This window comes from Pelodiscus sinensis, chromosome 5, assembly GCF_052426305.1.
Source record: "Pelodiscus sinensis isolate ZL-2025 chromosome 5, ASM5242630v1, whole genome shotgun sequence".
Classification (NCBI taxonomy): Eukaryota; Metazoa; Chordata; order Testudines; family Trionychidae; genus Pelodiscus; species Pelodiscus sinensis.
The window spans coordinates 48,098,500-48,118,225 of record NC_143056.1 but is presented as its reverse complement, the minus strand read 5'-3'; the positions used below and the strand labels follow the sequence as shown (position 1 = coordinate 48,118,225).

Genomic DNA, 19,726 nt, shown 5'->3' with positions numbered 1-19,726 from the left:
ATTACACGCAAAGGAGCAGGCGCGTGCTGTCGCAGCATATCGCGACTCTGGGCGAGCTAGCGGCTCTGCATGTCATGATCTGCTTTGTGCGCCTGCGTGAAGGAGCACGTGTCTGCGTGCCCCGGAAGCACTCCCTGAGCGGTTCCCAGACTTGGGCTGGTGGGAGCGGGCCTGGCACTCTGCGTTCCCGACCGGCTCCCTGCGTCGCCCTCCCCCCACCATGTCCCGAGGCTCCAGCGCCGGCTTCGACCGCCACATCACTATCTTCTCCCCCGAGGGCCGCCTCTACCAAGTAGGTGAGTGTCCGGCCCGGCCGCCGCCGAACTGCCCCGTCATGGTGCGGGCTGGGCCCTTGCCGGGCCTGCGCCCACCCCGCCCCCGCGGGAGGCTGCTCCTCGCCGCTCAGGTCTCACTGCTCCGGGTTGGGGTGACGCTGGCGCCGCTTCCCGGGGTGGGGGGTTGCCATAGGGCAGCGTCCAGCGCGGGCTGCACCGTCATGGGGGGCGGGGGCTCAGCACGCCCCTCCCCCACCGCTTCTGGGGCACGGGAGGCTACAACGCGCCCCACGAATACCCCAGAATGCCGACCGTCAGGGGCGGCCCCATCATCTGCCTCCCCAGCGCAGGGGCACGGGCTGCGCACAATCCATCCCCGCACCCCAGCAAAGTCCTCTCGGGGGATTGCAAAGCGCCCTGCTTCAGAAATCTGCTCCCGGGCTGAGTGTCCCCTCTTCACTCCCTCCCGATCCCAGGCGGCATTTAAGGTTCAGTTTAGGTTATATCGTGTCTATCCCCATGATATCAGGGTACAGTACTTACGATTTACCAATCTTAAGAGACAGATTTGAATGGGAGGTGTTGCATCCCTGGGAAAACTCTGCCAGTTTAATTCGAAGTGTGTTTTTTTTTAAACAGATTTAGTTCCACCAGTGTAGAAACATGTTGGGATTTCTCAGCACTACTCTAGCACAAATAATGTGATTATCACATAGGTTGTGAAAGCTTTTTTGATTTGTTCTTTCAATAGTCATAATCATAGCTACAGAAAACTTGGAAAACAGCGTGCTTGTTGTATAGATCCTAGAGAGAATGTAAATGACTCTTTGTGTACAAATAGGCTTAATGGTGCAAGAGTTTAATGTTTCTAGAAAAGTATTCTAATTAAAATATATTAAAGTTAACTAAGGTTCTCATAACTGTGTTATAAGAAACTACTGTTTGATGCAAAGGCCCAGATTTGCAAGGTGGCCTTAGTCTGGCCTTTCTACTTGTATGCCATTAATTACACAAATACATGCATGCTCAGTGTGCTGTCATTTGGCCTACTTGGCATAGAACTTACATGTGCAATAATGTAGGTAAGTAATATGACATAAAAATGCACACATTTTTTTTATACACAAAACTGAGCAGCACACGTCAATTTGAAAATTTGGTCAGGAATGTCAGTTGTATAGGTCTTGAACAGTGGTGTAGATGTTAAATATGCCATACAAAGATTTACTGACAAATGTACCCTTACATTTTAGTCCTGCAGTTTTCAGCTGATTTACCATTGTGGGCTGCATATTCAGATCTCCAGGTTATATGTGCCTCATCCACACAATCCGTATGCTACCTGGGTCACCCTGAAGTTGTCACAGGGCTCTTAGCAGTGTGGTAATTGGATTGCAAGAAGGCTTTAGGTTGAGAACCACTGACTTAGTCAAACGTAGCAGTCACTCCCCTGGTTATCCAACAAAATCTGGTGTTGAAAATAGTTGTCTGTCTAGAATAATAGGAATTCACAATGTTTTATAGCTGGTCTACACAAAAATGTTTGGTTGACCCAGCTATGTTGCTTAAGTGTGTGAAGAAGAATAATCCACATCCAAGTGGTATAGTTAAGCCAACCTAACGCCCAGTGTAGAAAGCGCTAGGCTGAGGGAAGAATTCTTCTGTTGATATAACTACTGTTACTTGTGGAGGTGGATTGTCTGCCAGTCAAAATAAGTAGCGTCTACATCAGGGGTCTGCAATCCCCAGCACATGTGCCACAAGCGGCATGTGAGCCAATTTTTTATTGGCATGTCAAACAGAAGCTCAGCCCCACCCCTCCCCACTAGGAACCAGTGCTGCAGCTCCAGCCTCAGCCACATAGCGGGGGGGGGGGGGGGGGAGAGAACATACAGGGGAGGCACGCTCATGTGTGTGGCCCTGGGACTGCCTCCTGCTTCAGGAGGGGGTGGGGCTGAGTAGCCAGCATACTGGCGCACTGGGGCCCAGTCTGCCTCATCATGCGGGCTGTGTGCAGAGACAGGGAGCCGCTTCCCCTGTGCCTCGCTTCCGGGCTGGAGCCAGCCCTGGAGCTGCAGGCAGAGGGCTGGGCAGGGAAGAGACTCTGCCCTCTTCCTCGCCCCAGTGCTGCTCCCGGGGGGGCTGCAAGGTCCCAGTGCTGCTGTCCTGCTAGTGGGTGGGATGGGGAGGGAAGGAGGATTCGAGGGGAGGGGTCAGGGGTTGCACTGAGGGGCATGTGGCGATGCAGGGGATCAGGCTGGGGGGGAAATCATGGAGCTGAGGGGAGCAAGGCTGGAGCAGAGGAAAGATTTGAGGGGGGGATACAATTTTACTTTGCAGCAGCTGTACTTTCCTTTACTCCCCACTTCTTTGCCTCCCTCCCAACTATTTGGCTGCATTCTCACCTTTTCTGCATTACTCCCCCAGCCCCTTCACATCCCAAAGCTTCCCATAGCCCCACCCCATACCCTCTCCTGCCACCAAACTCCCTTCCAGACCCTACCCTCCTCATCCTGTCCTGCACCCACCTTCTGCCCAGATCCTGCATCTCTGTCTTGCTCATTGGAAGCTGTCCCACACACTGAACCCCTCATTTCTGTTCCCATCCCAGACGCTAACGGAGTCGACAATCTAACTCCAGAACCCCAGAAAAGTAAATCTAGCCTATGGGAAGCCCTGAACCTAAGTCCTCTCTGTCCCTTCCTCTCATCCTGTGGTGGCTGGAGTGCCAGAAGAGTGAAGTGTCTCAGTTGGGGGCCACAATAGTGAGGGTTTGCGGTTTTGGGAGGAGTTTTTTTTTGCTGATTTTTCTGTGGGTCAGTGACCCCACCCTGTGACCCCAAAAAAGGTTCCCCACCCCTGCCATAATAAAGAAAACATTGAAACCTTTGTGTTGGACATACTTTATTTTATTTAAAATTAAGTTTGATAACCTTTTCAAGTTAGTTTAATCTCTTTAATCATTTAAATTAAACCGTTCTCCCCAGCTGTAGCACTAGCAAAATGGTTTGGACATAATTATGTAATTAATGGTGAGTTTCCATTGGCAACTAGTAGCCTGCGGAAAGGTTAGCATTAACCCAGGTGGTCCACAGGGCACACAGTGGAGAGAGCCCCCTTCCCCGGGAGAGCAGCGTGGCCCAGGGTAGGAGGGTTAAATCTTGGCACGCCACTTTGGAAATGTGGCTGACTTGGGTCTACATTGAAGTACTACAGTGGTGTAGCTGCAGTGTTTCAAGCATAAACTAGCCCTAAATGAAATGGAGGGAATGCTGGAGAACTAACAGGGGTTCCTAGTAGGGATGTAGGCGACTACTTTAGTAGTCGACTACCCAATAATCTTAGGCTTATCGGGTAGTCTAATTGCTGCTCGATTACTCATTTACCCCCTGCTCTTGCTGCCTCAATATCAGAGGTAGCAAGGGGGGTGGGAAGCAGGAGCTGGTGCTGGGGGGAACCTGCTTAAAAGCCGTCTCCCCCTCCCCCAGCACCATCTCCAGAGTGCGGGGTGGAAGAGGCAGAGCCGCAGCAGTTCCAGAGCTGGTGCAAGCTGGGACTGCTTAGTCTGGCTTGCGCTGGTCCCAGGAGCTTCCCTTGCTGCAGCTCTGCGTTTTAAATACCTTCACTTTATAGGAACTAGGGATGTTAACTGGCAGTTAATGAGCTAATCCGAGTAGTCAATGGAATTTCCATCGACTACTTTGTTAGTTTATAAGGGGTTGGTGCTCACTGCCCCTGCTGGGCTCTTACTACATTTAAAATGCAGACCCACAGCAGTCCCAGAGCCAGTGGCACTAGCCAGGACTCCTCAGTCCTGGCTCACGCCTACCCCTGGAAGTTAACCTTGCTGTGGCTCTGCAGTTGAAATGTAGTAGGAGCCAGACTGCCTGGGATGTTAATGTGTATTCGTTTACCCGGTTAACCGATAAAGCTTGGGCTTATTGGTTAACCCACATGGTTACACGGACCCCACCTGCCTCTGTATCAGAGGCAGCAGGACGTGGGACTTTTTAAGCTGGTTGCCTGCTCCTGCCTCTCTTGTCTTCCATACGGGGGGGGGGAGGGGGAGAGAGCAGGAGCCGGAGCCATTGCTTATAAACTGGCTTCCTGCATGTACCAGCACCTTTCTCCTCTTCCCCACGCTGCTGCCTCTGAATCAAAGGCCGCAGCATGGGATAGGGGAAGAGGTGGGATGCCGGAGCAGCCTCTGGCCATGGTGGATCTGGGCTCACTGCGAACAGAGGCTGCTCTGTGGGATTCCGGAGCAGCCACCGAGCTCCCCAGAGACAAGGGCTGCTGCTGTGCCATGCTGCCATAATAACGATACAGTAAAAGCTTTGTTATCTGGTACTTTGTTACCTAAAAAGTTGTTAACCTCCAAGCATTGCCTCCAAGCAGTTAACAAAGTTTGAATTTAACAGAATACTGGATGGGCTGCCGGCCCATCTCCTGGGAAGAAGGATTCCTCCTTTTCCAGAGCAGAGCTGGCAAGGGCTGCTACGTTATCCAGCACATTCAGTTAACCACAGCCATCATTCCTCCCCGATAACAAAGCTTTCGCTGTAATATGTCTTAATGTTGCCTGTCTGCTCTCTGGCAAGGACAAAGAATTTCTTTTTTCATATTTAAAAAAGGCAAGTAAGACCATTGTCTAGTAGGGATGTTAAGGACTAGTCGATTTTTCCCCTCTCTCTCCCCAATTCCCTGAGAGAGAGGAAGCGGGAGGGGTACTTCAAAGTGACAGCTGAGCTGGGGGTCAGCTATGCGGGGCTGCCCCTTTAAAATGTTGAAGCACCATGGAGCCCAGGGTCAGCTAGGGACTCCCCAGCTAATCCCGGGTTCCGAGCAGCATTTCCCCACTCAGCTGCGCGGCAGCTGCCCCTTTGAAATGCAGCCTCCACATTTCAAAGGGGCAGCCGTGAATCTCAGGATCAGCTGGGGAGTCCCCCACTGACTCTGGACTCCGTGGCTTTGAAATGCACAAGAGCCCCTGCTGGGGACTCTTGTACATTTCAAAGCAGGCACCCCTGTGCAGCCTAAAGTCAGTGGGGTCTCTTGTATGTTTCAGAGGAGGAATACGGAAGTGTCGATCTACTAGTCCATGGCTACTCAGCATGTTGCACAGCCCGTGGCCTGTTTGTTTGTGGCCTGCGGTGCGGTTTCGGTTTGTGGGGCTCAACACGCAGCCTGCAGGTGGGAGCCAAAACAAAAAAGTAGTCAATATAATGGTCTTCTGTTGATATGCGTTTTAATAGTTAAATTCCTGGACTGTCATTGCTCATTAAAAGTGCTGTCATATGGGTGGAAATTGGGTAAATATTGCATTTTATGAATATCAGCAAAACTGACTTAAATGGGGCCTGTGTGTTATGCAGTTTTGCCTTAAACTTTTCATGCCCATCGAGTGAAAGAAGCTATTGCGTATATAGTTGCAAGTATATGCAACCACACTTAAGTTGTAGTCCTTGGCATGTGCTGTGAGTATCATTGTGGCCCCCAGGGCTTCCAAAGTTGAATAGCCCTGTACTAGTGGATGGAACTTCTATTAACTAGTCAGTCAACCGCAATTTAACATCCCTGTTGTCCAGTGCTATTCAGCATCCTCATTGAACAAAAGAGAATCAGATTCAGCTTGTGCCAATAAACAAAAACACTATAGCGGACAGAGGGCTAAATCCTCAGTGGGGTGTGTGTGGTGCACTTGTAGGCTCTGCCCCCAATATGATGCTAGTGGCAATGGTACAAATAACTTTGATTTTTTTTAATGTGTCTTTCTAGAATATGCTTTTAAGGCTATAAACCAAGGTGGTCTTACATCAGTAGCTGTTCGTGGGAAAGACTGTGCAGTAATCGTAACACAGAAGAAAGTACCTGTAAGTAAAACAAACAAAACCCCATTTCTAGAACATCAATAGCAAATGTAGTGAAATTATCAGACATGTGTCTGTGAATTAAGTAATATCTATTGTTGTTCCTGTCTTGACTTGCCTCCTTTTTAGTTCTCAAGCATCTTCTCTGCACCCCAATTACACACCACTTAGTTTTGTTATTGCCAAACCCTTAGCCCCTGACAAATACATTTTGTATTGGGACTGTACATTTTACTAGTGCATTTTCCCCATTTGGACTATTCTTCATTTGCTAGTAATAGAAACCTTACTGGTATAGTGCTCTCTGCTTCACAGATACAGTAAGACTTCAGTAAATGTCCTTCAGCACATTGGATGCACTGAGACAGCGATGCTAAGAAGAGAAGCAAACACAATGTGGGGGAGGGGAAATCAGTTCCTAATTTGAAGAACAACAAACATACTATGAGCTCCTAAATCTTTATATTGGGATTCTGAGAATTATTGTAGGGAAGAAGTTTCCATCTTCTTCCGCTGCTCCTTAATCACTAATCTTCTGTGGATTTTGGGTGGTTTCACTGTCTTCCTTTGCTACCTGTTTGACTGACACTGGGAACAGAGCAGTAGAAATTCTTCCCACATTGCTGCGGAAGAAAATATTAGGAACTCATAGTAGAAGTTCAGCCATTCTTTGCAAATGCGGTTTGATGTTGGAATTTTCCTGGCTGATAGTAGATAGTTTCATCATAATATTGTGATGCCTGCCTCTTGTTGGCTGAAGGCAGGTCTGCACTTAAAATGCTGCATCAATGCAGTTACACCATTTAAGTGAGCCCGCTTCTACACCACTGTTTTTATGGGTGGGGGGGGCATTATGGTTGGTATTTCTCACACTTCTGAGAGAGAGTTATTCCAACATAAGTGGGTACTGTAGACCAGGTCTTGGTGATCTGGTACGAATGTCTTTCATATGTGGGTAAAGAACTATTGTTTCTTTTAAACTATTTCATTAATTTTGTCCATTAGGACAAGTTATTGGATTCCAGCACAGTGACTCATTTATTCAGAATTACTGAAACTATTGGCTGTGTAATGACAGGAATGACAGGTAATTAGTTGACTTTGTTTAAATATTCAAATACTGTTTAAATACTTTTTTTGTTACTTCATTTGATATTATGTTGATGTTCTCAAGCTCTTGTAATCCAAAACTGGAGATGAGATTTAAGAGATTTGCTATTTACAAACTGACAAAAGTGTATTTAAATTTAGCACATCAAAATAAGTGCTATCAATAGCATATCCAGCAAGGCAGTGTAAGTATTTTCAAGAGCTTTCGCTACACTGTTTTTAGTGGAAGTAATGCTTGCTTCATTAGAAGTTAAATATTTTGTCTCTTTTTATTAGCTGACAGCAGGTCTCAGGTTCAAAGAGCTCGCTACGAGGCTGCTAACTGGAAATACAAATATGGCTATGATATCCCAGTGGATATGCTGTGTAAAAGGATTGCAGATATTTCTCAGGTCTACACACAAAATGCTGAAATGAGGCCTCTTGGTTGCTGTAAGTATAGCAAAGTGTATGAAATTGATAAATCTAACACATACAGACTTTATTTTTAAAGAATTGAACACATGGGGACGAAGTCTAACAAACTTTTCTAGAACAGCTGGTGGTCTCTGAGGGTGCAGTGGGGGTAAAGACTTCATGAGCTCCTCCACCCCGAGGCCAGTCAGGGTCTGTGGGAAGGGGAGCATGGAAGTGTCATGGCTTTGCCTCTTCCAAAGTTGCCCAGGGCCACTTCAAAAATTTGTAAAGTGGCGCCCTTCTAAAACTGTTGTCCACCCTTGGTTTAAATGCAGTGGTGACTAATGGTTAGAACAGGGACACTGGATTTAGGGCTGTGGAATTCTGTTGCTGATTCTGCTATTGACTCATATGAACTCAGGCAAACCACTTAACCCTCTACATCAGGCTTTTTAGTTGTGCAATACTATTTCCCCTAGGTCTTGAGTAGAGCAGGTTAGACTCTTCCTGAGAACATAAATTAGTCAGAAAATGCTATTTCGAGGAGCTGAAACATTTTGTCAACCCCATTACAGGTTTGACAGAACTATTGGGAAACCTGTCTGGTTTCCCAATAGGCTGCATGCAGTCTGGGGTTCTGGGGTCCATAGCTATCTGACTCCTCTGAAGGAGGCTAGCAGCCCCTGGGATTTCTAGTTCTTCCCGCTGTATGACAGGGAAGGCACCAGAACACAGAGCCCCACCATGCCAGGGCTTCCAGTCTCCCTGCTTGAAGCAGAGAGCCTGGGAGCTTCACCTGTAGTAGGGCTTCCAATTGAATATTCGGGTGCATGAAAGCCTAGAAGATATGAGCTCCAGCTGGAATTTTCAGGGCTTCTAGGCTCCTTTCTACAGAACTGGGAGCTAGGAAGTCTGGGAATTGATTTTGAGGGTTTACAGCTCTGGCGTAGTTCCAACATGCAGACTTCCTCAGGACCAGGGACAGCCCATAACTGGGCTGCAGCTGGGCTACAGACACTGGGAGCATTAGCAGCAGCACAATGAAGTTGACATTTTTGTTGGTTTCATGTAGTTTATTTGGAAACACTGTTGTGTTTTTTGGTTTGCTGAGGAAATTTTGGAAAATTGGGTTTTCTTGCAATGCAAAGTAACTCCAGTTTAGAAAACCTGAACCTTCACGTGAACCAAAAATACATGTTTCAGCCAGATCTAATTGTGGTGCTTAGTGTGTTCTGAGGCCCATGAATGAAAGGTACTATTAAAGTGCAGAGTACCTTGTATTAACATCTTTGGATGTGTCACATTTTTCTGTTTAAAAATGCAGTCCTTTGTAGAGCAAAATGTAATTTGAGATTTTTCGTTTATAATGTTTAATTTATGCATTGAAACTCATTCTTGATTATATTACTCTTAGTGTGAACTGGATATGCATTTAGAGTAAAATTAACTTGTTCAGAAGTCACCAGAAGATCCATGCACTATTTAAGTGCTACTTAAAGTCCTATATTGGGAACTTACATGGGAATTTAGTAGGACATGGGGCTTGTGTTGACCTTGTAAACAACGGAAATGCTTGTGCAATCACAGTTAAAGAGGTGGTGCATGAAGTCTGTACAAGCTCTTTGTATTTCATATTTTTATATAGTGTTTGCAACTTGGCTATTTTTACTAGAGAGTTTCTCTTTGAGATTGCCAAATGGGTAATAGCATTTAATGTCACAGATCCAAAATGAAAGACTTGTATCCCGTGATGTTTTTGTTGGAACAGTATACTGCCACTTGTTCACACAACATGCATAATTTTCTGTTATGGTTTTATGATTGACTTTAGAACTTCTGAATCATTTTTGGTAATTATAACAGACATCAGTGTTTCCTACTAGTTGGCTACGTCTACACTGGCCCCTTTTCCGGAAGTGGCATGTTAATTTCAGAGATCGTAATAGGGAAATCCGCGGGGGATTTAAATATCCCCTGCGGCATTTAAATAAAAATGTCCGCCGCTTTTTTCCGGCTTTTAGAAAAGCCGGAAAAGAGCGTCTACACTGGCCCCGATCCTCCGGAAAAAGCGCCCTTCAAAGTAGGAATAAGATCCTCCGGAAAAGGGCGCTTTTTCCGGAGGATCGGGGCCAGTGTAGACGCTCTTTTCCGGCTTTTCTAAAAGCCGGAAAAAAGCGGCGGACATTTTTATTTAAATGCCGCGGGGGATATTTAAATCCCCCGCGGATTTCCCTATTACGATCTCTGAAATTAACATGCCCCTTTCAGAAAAGGGGCCAATGTAGACGAGCCCGTTATGTATTGAAGGTTGCATTAGTTTCTATTGTTACTCATTTTCTGATGTTCAAAATTTTCTCAAAGACTAATTATTGTTTTCTCTCCTGCAAAGGTTTGATAATCTAATTTTTTAATTGTAGGAGAATGAGGAAATAAAAAAAGCCCTTTTCCTTTTGCAGAAATATCTTACGACCTTTAACAGACCTACAGCAAGTAGTTGAAACTTTCAGTTAATTTTTGATAAGACAGTGGCTTTCATTTACCATTTAAAAAATGCAAACAATGTATATATAATAAATCTCAGCATCTGTTTGTTACTTGTACTTAGTGTATGTGTTAAATGATCAGTTCAAGAGTCTTAAAATCTGCACTGGTAAAATCAGATGAGTTTCTAAGAGCTACAAGTTTAATTGAAGTTTACTTTTTTTCCACCTGTTTTATTTTTAAAAATAATGAAATTAAATAGAAATGCTATGTATTGCACAACAATGCAATATTGTAAAAAAAGTGTACAAGTTAAGGTTCCAGTGCTACCATTAACTTGACTGTGCAACATATTTGTAAAACTTTCTATTTTTTTCTGGTTAAATGTATGCTTAATTTATGACATTTTACGACAAATAGTACAGGATATGCACTAAGAGTACAGGATATGCACTGTGACCAACTTTTTCCTTCCTTTACTGGCACCTTAATTTTTGTATCAGACCGTATGACTTTCTTGCAAGGTCAACACTGAATTACATTTTCTGTAATGAATGGTTTGTTTTATATGTGATACTCTTGTTTCGTCTAAAATGAGTTGCATACTTGGAAATGAGGTGCAATTGAAAGTATGTCTGTCACCTTAGTGATAAAGGGGAAACATGAACCTCAGAATAATGTTGCTAGGTCCAAAAAAGTGTGTCATTGTGCACTGTCCCAGTTCATAGTACAGTTAAGCCACCCCACACCTATAGCCCACAGCACCTGACTCTGCAGCACTGTTCCTGGCCTGGCCAGTTCTTTAATCAGGCATACCTTGTTTCCCACAATTGCCAGATTAGAGATACAAATTTATAAGTGTGTGATTTTTTTTTATTGTTTTTTTTTGTTTTGTTTTTTTTTAAAGGCATGATACTGATTGGTGTTGATGAGGAACATGGCCCTCAGGTATACAAGTGTGATCCTGCAGGTTACTATTGTGGGTTCAAGGCCACAGCTGCAGGAGTCAAACAAACAGAATCAACTAGCTTTCTTGAAAAGAAAGTGAAGAAGAAATATGACTGGACATTTGAACAGACTGTGGAGGTAAGCCAGTAGAGGAGAATCTAATGGACCCAAAAGCGCTCTGCTAACTGTAGTACTTGTATAAAGGTTTATGATGCAAATAAGTCTGTTTCTGCCACAGTAAACAGCCATATCTAGTAGAAAATTATCTTGATTTTAAAAGTGCTTAAATAGAGTTAATGCTTTTACTATGCATTTTTTTTTTTAGACAGCTGTTCATATGTCAAAATAGGGAAACTGCACTGATGGGCACTGTTCTGTATATCGAAAATTCCTTGTAAAACTCAAAAGCCATGTACATATTGACATTATGTTCTATTGCCGCTCTTTGTCCTCCAATATGTACATGTAGTGGGTTTTGCATGAAGGATGTTCTCAATGTTGTCATTATTTAGTTGTTGGGTGTGTAATGTTTTCCTTCCTTATAAATTGACAAAATCAGTGACATCTAGTTTTGTTCCCCCACTTCTGCCTCTATTCAAAATAACTTCTTTTCTTTTAAAAACAGGACTCTTGAATTAACTGACTTGAGTTCAGTTTGTGCATTAACTTTCAATGCTTCTGGCCTGTTACTGCAGAGTCACCGTTGTCTTTTTAAATGTGTTTGTTGCTCAGGACTTTGTGGAAACCAGAAAATCATGCCATCTTGGATTTTCTCTCTGAGGAGAGTCATTGTGGCCAGTTTTAAAGGTTTTTAAACTAGGGACATCTAAGAGTAACCTTTTACACAGTTACATGCAGTGCTGCACACGCACACACACACACACACACACACACGTTGTGCACAGGGAGCTGGCTTAAAAGCCATGTAATTGTTGAATTTTTTTCAGCAGTTACATATTTACTTGAATAAACAAACTTGAACATCCCTATTTTAAACCAGTCTTCATGCTAGAAAGCACTTTTCTATTTTAGGTAGTTAAAGTTACTATATTCTAATGTGGTACCAGTGCTAACAGCTGGTGTGGTAAACCTACATGCCTTTTGCAGCAGCAGAAGAATTGTGGTCTAGGAAGCCTTCCTAGGATCCTCCACATTAGGCCTGTTAGAGTGGCAGGTATTAAAAATGCAGTTGTGCCAAAGATTATAGTGCAATTTTTCAGCATGGGAAATGATGAGTTTACTCCTCATTTTAGGGCAGACTTTAAAATTACATTTTGTGTATTAGGTGCATTGAGGGGATTTTTTTCAATTGTATTTTTTTTTCATTCTGAAACTGACAGCAAAATTAAGTAGCTGCTAAAAATAGGCTGTAGAAGCTAGTATGTCCCCATTGCGCATCAGTTCACTCTAATCTCTAGTACATTGATGCTTTTTATCCTACTTTTCTGCTGGAGGAAAGATGAAGGACTGGGAAATTACCATTATCCTAGCCCTAGCATTGCAGAAAGTGGCTGGGTAGAGAAATGTGCTGTCTGACTCCTATGATATTCTGTGCCAGGGAGCACTAATGTTTACATGCAGAAAGTATAACATCAGCTGTTATGGAAGTGATCATTCAAGGCACAGCCTTAAAATCTAAATTACTATAAAACATGCAAACTGTCTTGTTTGATAGACGTTTCCTTATTTTAGCTAACCATAGGAGGTTTGATTGTGTTCTTAAGTCATAATACTGATCTTGTGATACACCAAACACTGCAGTCAAACTGTAATCTCTATATTAAAAAAATTCCTGTGGGACAACAGAGTGATGTCATCACATCTTAAGTGTCCACATGCCATCACCGCCCGCCTCCGTCCTCAGCCGCTTGCTGTGGCCAGCTTTGGCACCGTCCCCTCTGGGCATGGACAGCTCCAGCTCCCACTTCACTTGCTGGGGGGCTGCACCGCTGGGAAGGTGCTCCTGGGGCAGGATCCTCTCCACCATCTGAGCCCCAGGCCCCATCCCATTCTCCCAGGACGCCCTGCGTCCCCTCCACCATTGGAGCCTGACCTCCCACCCCTCAGGCTGCCCTGCATCCCCTCTGCCATCCGATCCCAATTCCCCTCACCCCTTCAACTCAGACCCTGCACCCTCAGCCCACTCCTGCTCCCTCCCCCTGGGCAGACACCTACCTCTAGAGCACGGGTTCCCAACCTGGGGTACAAGAAGCTTGTCAAGGGGGTATGGGGAATATTTGGTAAATAACTAGATTATCCTAATTTAAATTTTCAAAAAGTAGTAGTGTTAGTGAAAAAAGTTGTGGATTCTAGAGTCTAGAATTTATTTCCTTTCATATTGAATAGGGGGTACGGGAAGGTTTACTAAAAGACCAAGAGGGTACGGAGACCGAAAAAGGTTGGGAACCCCAGCTCTGGGGGGGGGGGGGGGGATTGGTGAGCATAGCGAGCAAGGGCACGACTCCTTGGTAACCTTAAAATAAAATTGACTTCCATGCTAGATTCAACAGATTTTTAATTTAAATAAAGATGCATATTTATTTAGAAAGGGAATTGAGAATTTGTTAGCTAAATGGTTAGGGTTTTTCTTTGTCTGCAGTACAATGAAAATTCCCTCTTTTTTTTTTTTTAAAAAAGCTTTGTTAGCATTAGAACATGTGTTCGTTTACACATTCCTTATATTCAGATACAAATTACATCCTTCTAGGGACAATAAATATTCATCATTTTAACCCAAAATTAGAGCTGAAAACTGGAAATTACAAAAGAATCTTAAGAGACTTAGGCATTCGTATCTTACTGAAGTTCAATGTGAGATAAATACCTAACTCCCTCAGACTCCTTTGAATATCCCACCCAAAATAGTTGTCTTAAATAAACTTGATTTGTATGGTAGCATCTGGTATATCACTTGTACTGGGCAATTTAAGTTGATTGCCTTTATTCCTAGAGTCGTTTTCATATTCTGTTTGTAATTCACAGTACAGCAAGGTTTTGAAAGCAAATGCTTGAAAGGAATGTTTAAATGCAAATAAGTTCCAGTTCCAGTCAATTCATAGAAACATTCTATTTTATTCCCTGAGATTTTGTAAAAATATTTTCACAAACTTATACCTTGGCCTCACTTGACCCTATTAAAGTGTTCCTTTGAAAATTTGAGTCAGACATGAAAAGTGAATCTGCTGAGCAAGTCAAGAAATCTGATCGTATCTTCATGCTTTTCGAGGATCTTTTCATAGTCTTCCCAGGGTGAAAGACTTTAAGAGAGAGTTGTGTGTGTTTGATGAAAAAGTCATAGTCTGGCTTCTACAGTACCTTGCGTAAAAGGCATAATTCTATTGTAACACATTGTTTTAGTACTTCCTAAATGATGAAATTTCTTTTTATTTTTCAATTTAAATATCTAAGGGTATGTCTACACTAGCTCGTTAGTTCAAGCTAGGTAGGCAAATGAAGCCCGGGATTTAAATATCCCGGGCTTCATTTGCATGTTCCCGGGCGCTGCCATTTTTAAATCCCCCTTAGTCCGAACTCCGTGCCCATGGCTACACGCAGCACGGAGTAGGTAGTTCGAATTAGAGATCCTAATTTGAACTACTGTTACTCCTCCGGTCGCCCTCATTTGCCTACCTAGGTCGAACTAACGAGCTAGTGTAGACATACCCTAAGATACTTATCCAAGGCTCTAGCCAACGTAATGCACTATTGACAATATAATTAAATAGTAGCAACATTAAAATCAATTTGGCTAGTTAACCTCCTAGAGCTATTTTTTTTTTTCTGTCCCTTCCTCATTATGGGAAGACAGCCTCAACATTATAGTTATAACTTGAATGCAGGATTAAGTATTATGAGAGGCTGAGAGAACTTATTACACCAGTGGTGGGCAACCAGTGGCTCAATGGCTACATGCGGCCCATTAGAGCTCTGTGTGCCCATGAGATGTTTTGTTTACTGTTGCCCATGCATAGGGTTTCCAGATTGAGCTGGTTGTCATCTGCATAGTGGTTTTTTTTTTTTTTTTTTTTTCTGCCAATACAGGCAGTCCCCGGGTTACGTACAAGATAGGGACTGTAGGTTTGTTCTTAAGTTCAATCTGTATGTAAGTCGGGACTGGCATCCAGATTCAGCCGCTGCTGAAACTGATCAGTTTCAACAGCGGCTGAATCTGGACACCAGTTCCGACTTACATACAGATTCAACTTAAGAACCCCAGGCGTCCCAAGTCAGCTGCTGCTGAAACTGATCAGCAGCTGATTCCAGGAAGCCCGGGGCAGAGCAACTCTGCCTCGGGCTTCCTGTAGTCAGCCGCTGGTCAGTTTCAGCAGCGGCTGATTTGGGGACGCCTGGGGCAGAGCAGCTTGGGTGTTGCTGGATTGGTCCAGTAGCACGGCTGCTCCTCGGCGCTACTGGACCAACCCAGCAGCACCCCAGCTGATCTGCCCCAGGCATCCTGATTCAGCCGCTGCTGAAACTGATCATCAGCAGCTGAATCAGGACTCCTGGGGCAGAGCAGCTGGGGTGCTGCCGGGTTGGTCCAGTAGCGCCAAGGAGCGGTGCTGCGGGACCAACCGGCAGCGCCCCACCTGCTCTACCACAGGCCCCGGGCTTTGCTCCACTTCTCCCTGGTCTGCTTGGGGAGGAGGGCACTAGCTGCGTCCCCCCACCAGCAGACCAGGGAGATGCGGAGCAAAGCGGCGGAGGACCCGGGGCCGGACTGCGGCGCTTCCAGATCAGCTGAAAGCGCTGCGGGTCCGGCCCCGCGTCCTCTGCCACTTTGCTCCCCGTCTCCCTGGTCTGCTGGCTCCCCCAACAGACCAGGGAGACGGGGAGCAGCTTTTCTCGCCCCGGAGGAGGTGGGCAGCGGGACCAGGCGTCCCGCTGCTCCAGTCCTCCGGGGAGAGAAAATCCCCGTTGGTAACTGCAGATCCGACATAAATCGGATCCGCGTAACTCGAGGACTGCCTGTATTACAAAAATGACACACAAAGCGAGCACGTGAAGTAAGGTGCATGCTGTTTGTGCACAACATTAAGAGCTGTGCACTCCTTCTGCATCCAATCAAAGTGCTGCTATGGTTCAATTGGCACACCCTGCAAATTCTACATACACGAGTGCAGTTAGCAATGAGGGATGTTAACTATCGGGTATTTGTCTAGACGTGTAACCTCTAGCGATGTGAAGAACTAGTCAAACTATCTGATAAGCAAATGCTTATTGGGTAGTTGACCGGATAGATGACCACCAACCCCTCCTCCCTGATGCCTATGATACAGAGGCAGCAACACGGGAGCAAGCAGCTCTATGCACAGGAAGCCAGCTTGAAAGCTGCTTCCCGTGTGTACTGGCTTCTGCCTGCCCCTCCCCCTCTTCTGCCTCTGATACAGAGGCTGAAAGGGTGTGTTTGCATGTAGTGGATAGGATTAACCAGTAAGCCCAGGCTTATCGGTTAATTGAGTAGTGGACTACATGTTGACATCCCTAGCTAGCAAAACTACCAGACCCTGGGAGACTGTCTTGATTACAACAATCAGCAGTCCACTGAGATGGAGTGCCACTCACATGGCCTGCTTGCAAGACGAGGTTGCCCATCATTGTGTAACACTACTTGGATAATTAGTAAAAACAGAAAAGGAAATAGTGCAGTTAATCATGACTATTTTGAAATCCTTAATAAAAGGCCAAGTTATATATAAAAAGAATAATGCAGTAACTGTCCAAGTGACTTGTACAGTCTGTTTATGAAAAGCATGGTGGGGACTGCAAGTCATCAAAAAAACCCACAACAGTAAACACCAAGGTAAAACTAGGTTGTAATTAAAATGTCTGACTTGTTTTGGGTTTTCTGTTTGTGATAAATATGCTCTAGTTTCAACTCAAAAAGATTTTAACTTTTGCAGGTAAACAATATGTTGGATTTTCTTAGCAGAAAATCTCAAGATGTGTTGGGTATTAATGGAGTCCTCTGTCTTGTAGATTTTTTTTTCTTGGGTTAGGAGAGAGACCTGAATTTTTCAACCAGAGCAATTTACATTTTAAAATTATTTTCTGTGTGAATACATGGGAGGGGGGGAGAGTAATTTTAATTTGACATTAAAAGTTGGCTAGATCTTGAAAATGTCAAATAGAGCACTTGAAATGCTATTTTTGTGAATGATTTCTCCAGTTTTTATCTGACTGTTTTACTTTTAGACAGCAATAACCTGTCTGTCTACTGTTCTGTCCATTGATTTCAAACCATCAGAATTAGAAGTTGGAGTAGTTACAGTTGAAAACCCTAAATTCAGGTAAGCTAAATGACTGAACTTGGTGTGCTTTCCTATTGCGAATGGCTAATTTAAACTCCTTTCCTTCATAAAGGTAGAATTAAAAAACAGATGGAAGTGAAAAAACATTGGGGGGAAAAAATCACCACTTTCTAAAAATTTTCGAAGGGGGAGAGTTTGAAAGGAAGTCACCAATCACCTTTTGCAGTTGGAAAGTGTGGCCCTAATTTAAGGTTCTGACTAGGCTGGGATACTTTAAAAAAAAAAGTGTTATACAACATGTTTAATTGCCATTTAATGAAAAACATATTAACACAAAACTGGTACTGATTAGATATGGTCCACCATTCTATTCCCTTACTATAGGCCATGAAAACTAACATGTTTTAGAGGTGTTAGCACCTAGCACAAACAAGGTTTAAATGTTTAAAAATATAGAAATGTAGGACTAGAAGGGACCTTGAGAGGTCTTCTATTACATCCTCCTTTTCTACCACCACCCTGCCTTGATGATCACGTATGCCTAGACCGTCCCTGACATGTTTTTGGTGACTTTTCAGCCAATGATTGGGATTCCATAATCTCGCTTGGAAGCTTAGTCCAATATTTATAGTTGGAAAGCTTTTCCTGATATGAGCTAAATCTCTATTGCCACAGATAAATCAAAATGCTTTTTGTTCTACCTTCAGTGGAGATGGAGAACAATTGATCAGTCCTCCTTAAGTAACATATTTGAAAATTGTTGTCATGATCCCTTCAGGCTTCTTTTCTCAAGGCTAAAATGCCCAGTTCTTTTGAAGTTTCCTCAGAGCTCAGGTTTTTATGTTTGTTGCACTATTTTGGATTGTTTCGGTTTGTTCACATCTTTTTTTAGTATGCCATTCAGAATTGGAAATAGTCCTCCAGCTAAGGGGTTAAGTGCCTAATCTTACATAAGGCATTTTCTGTTGATATATCCCAGAATATTAACCTTTTTCACAACTGTATCACATTGTCAGCTCATATTCAATTTGTGAACCACTGGCCCTTTTGTGCAGTACTACTGCCAGGACAGTCGTTTTTGTATCTGTGCATTTGATTTCTTCCCCTCTCCTTCCCTCCCCTCCCATGCTATGTATAGCACTTTGCCCTTGTCTTTATTGAATTCCATCTTGTTATCTTAAAGTAATTCTCACCCAATTTGTCAAGATGGCTTTGAATTCTAATTCTGCTCTCCAAAGTGCTAGCAGCCCCTTCCAACCCGGTTAGCTCAATGTTAAATAGCATAGACAATTGCCTGTTAACGGTATCTTATAGCAATTATTTTAAATAAACAAAAGATGTAGCTGTACTACTTGTATGTATTTGTGGCAACTATTTTCAGAATTAATTTTCCTCCCCCCCTTTAGGATCCTTACAGAAGCGGAGATTGATACACACCTTGTAGCTCTAGCAGAGAGAGATTAACTAGTTTTTCTAGTTGAATTGACTCTGCAGCTGGCCAGGATGGTTAACAAGAAAACACGTATCAATGGCTCTGGATTATGGTTTGAAAATGGAATGCTATATGGTGTATTTTACTCTGTCCAAATAAAACAGAGGTTTTTGAAAACTTTTGGTTTTTGCTTTAATTGTCATATTTTGTTTAAAACATGAGCTTGCTTTTTCAGTGCTGTGAAAACATAATTCAAAATAGCTGATAGCTTGGAATGTTTCTGCATTAATTTGTGTCTTGTCTTATGGGTTCTTGAAGGAAAATATGATAATGAATTGATTCCCTAGGTTTGGCATGACTAACTTTTTGTGTCACTGTTTACCGAAGGTTCTTATTTTGGGCCATTAATTCTGATGTTTTTGTAGTATTTCTGTACACTTCTATAGTGACATTCACTATAAGCTTTTCATCAGTTCTACAAACCAGTAACATACCCTATTTTACAGGTGGAAAATAAAATATGAAAATCAGTGAAGATAAAATAACTTGCCCAAGTTTGTACAGTATACAGCAGTGTTTCCCAATTTTATTTAGCCATGGAACCCTTTTCAGACTTTCAAGGAACCCCTAGTTTTGTCAAGCAAAAAAAAAGGAAGGGGAACCCACCAATGCATGAAAATCACATTCCTTCCCTAAGACCCCATCCCTTTAAGGTCCCATCCTCTCTGTTCCCCTCCTCTCCATCACTTGCTATCCCGATATCCCCAGCCCTTATACACTCTCACTGGTTTGAGACAGGAGGTGCGGGCTCTGGAGTGAGAATGAGGGATTTGGATGTGGGAAGGGGTGAGAAGTGCAAGCCCTGGGAGGGAATTTGGATGCAGGAGAAAGGGATGCTGTCTCGGGGAGGGGGCTCCAGTCTGGGGAGTATTGGGCTCAGGTGGAAGGCTGGGGTGCTGAGCAAGT

General features: G+C 43.9%; 1 protein-coding gene across 1 annotated transcript; it reads left to right on the top strand.

Moving 5' to 3' along the window:
• PSMA6 (proteasome 20S subunit alpha 6) lies at positions 1 to 18,937 on the top strand. Its single transcript, XM_006117797.4, has 7 exons — positions 1 to 296; positions 6,054 to 6,148; positions 7,151 to 7,232; positions 7,532 to 7,687; positions 11,040 to 11,218; positions 17,273 to 17,367; positions 18,735 to 18,937. Exons 1-7 carry the CDS (start codon positions 221 to 223, stop codon positions 18,790 to 18,792), a joined length of 741 nt encoding a protein of 246 aa, XP_006117859.3. The 5' UTR covers positions 1 to 220; the 3' UTR covers positions 18,793 to 18,937.
• Positions 18,938 to 19,726: the final 789 nt, after the last annotated feature.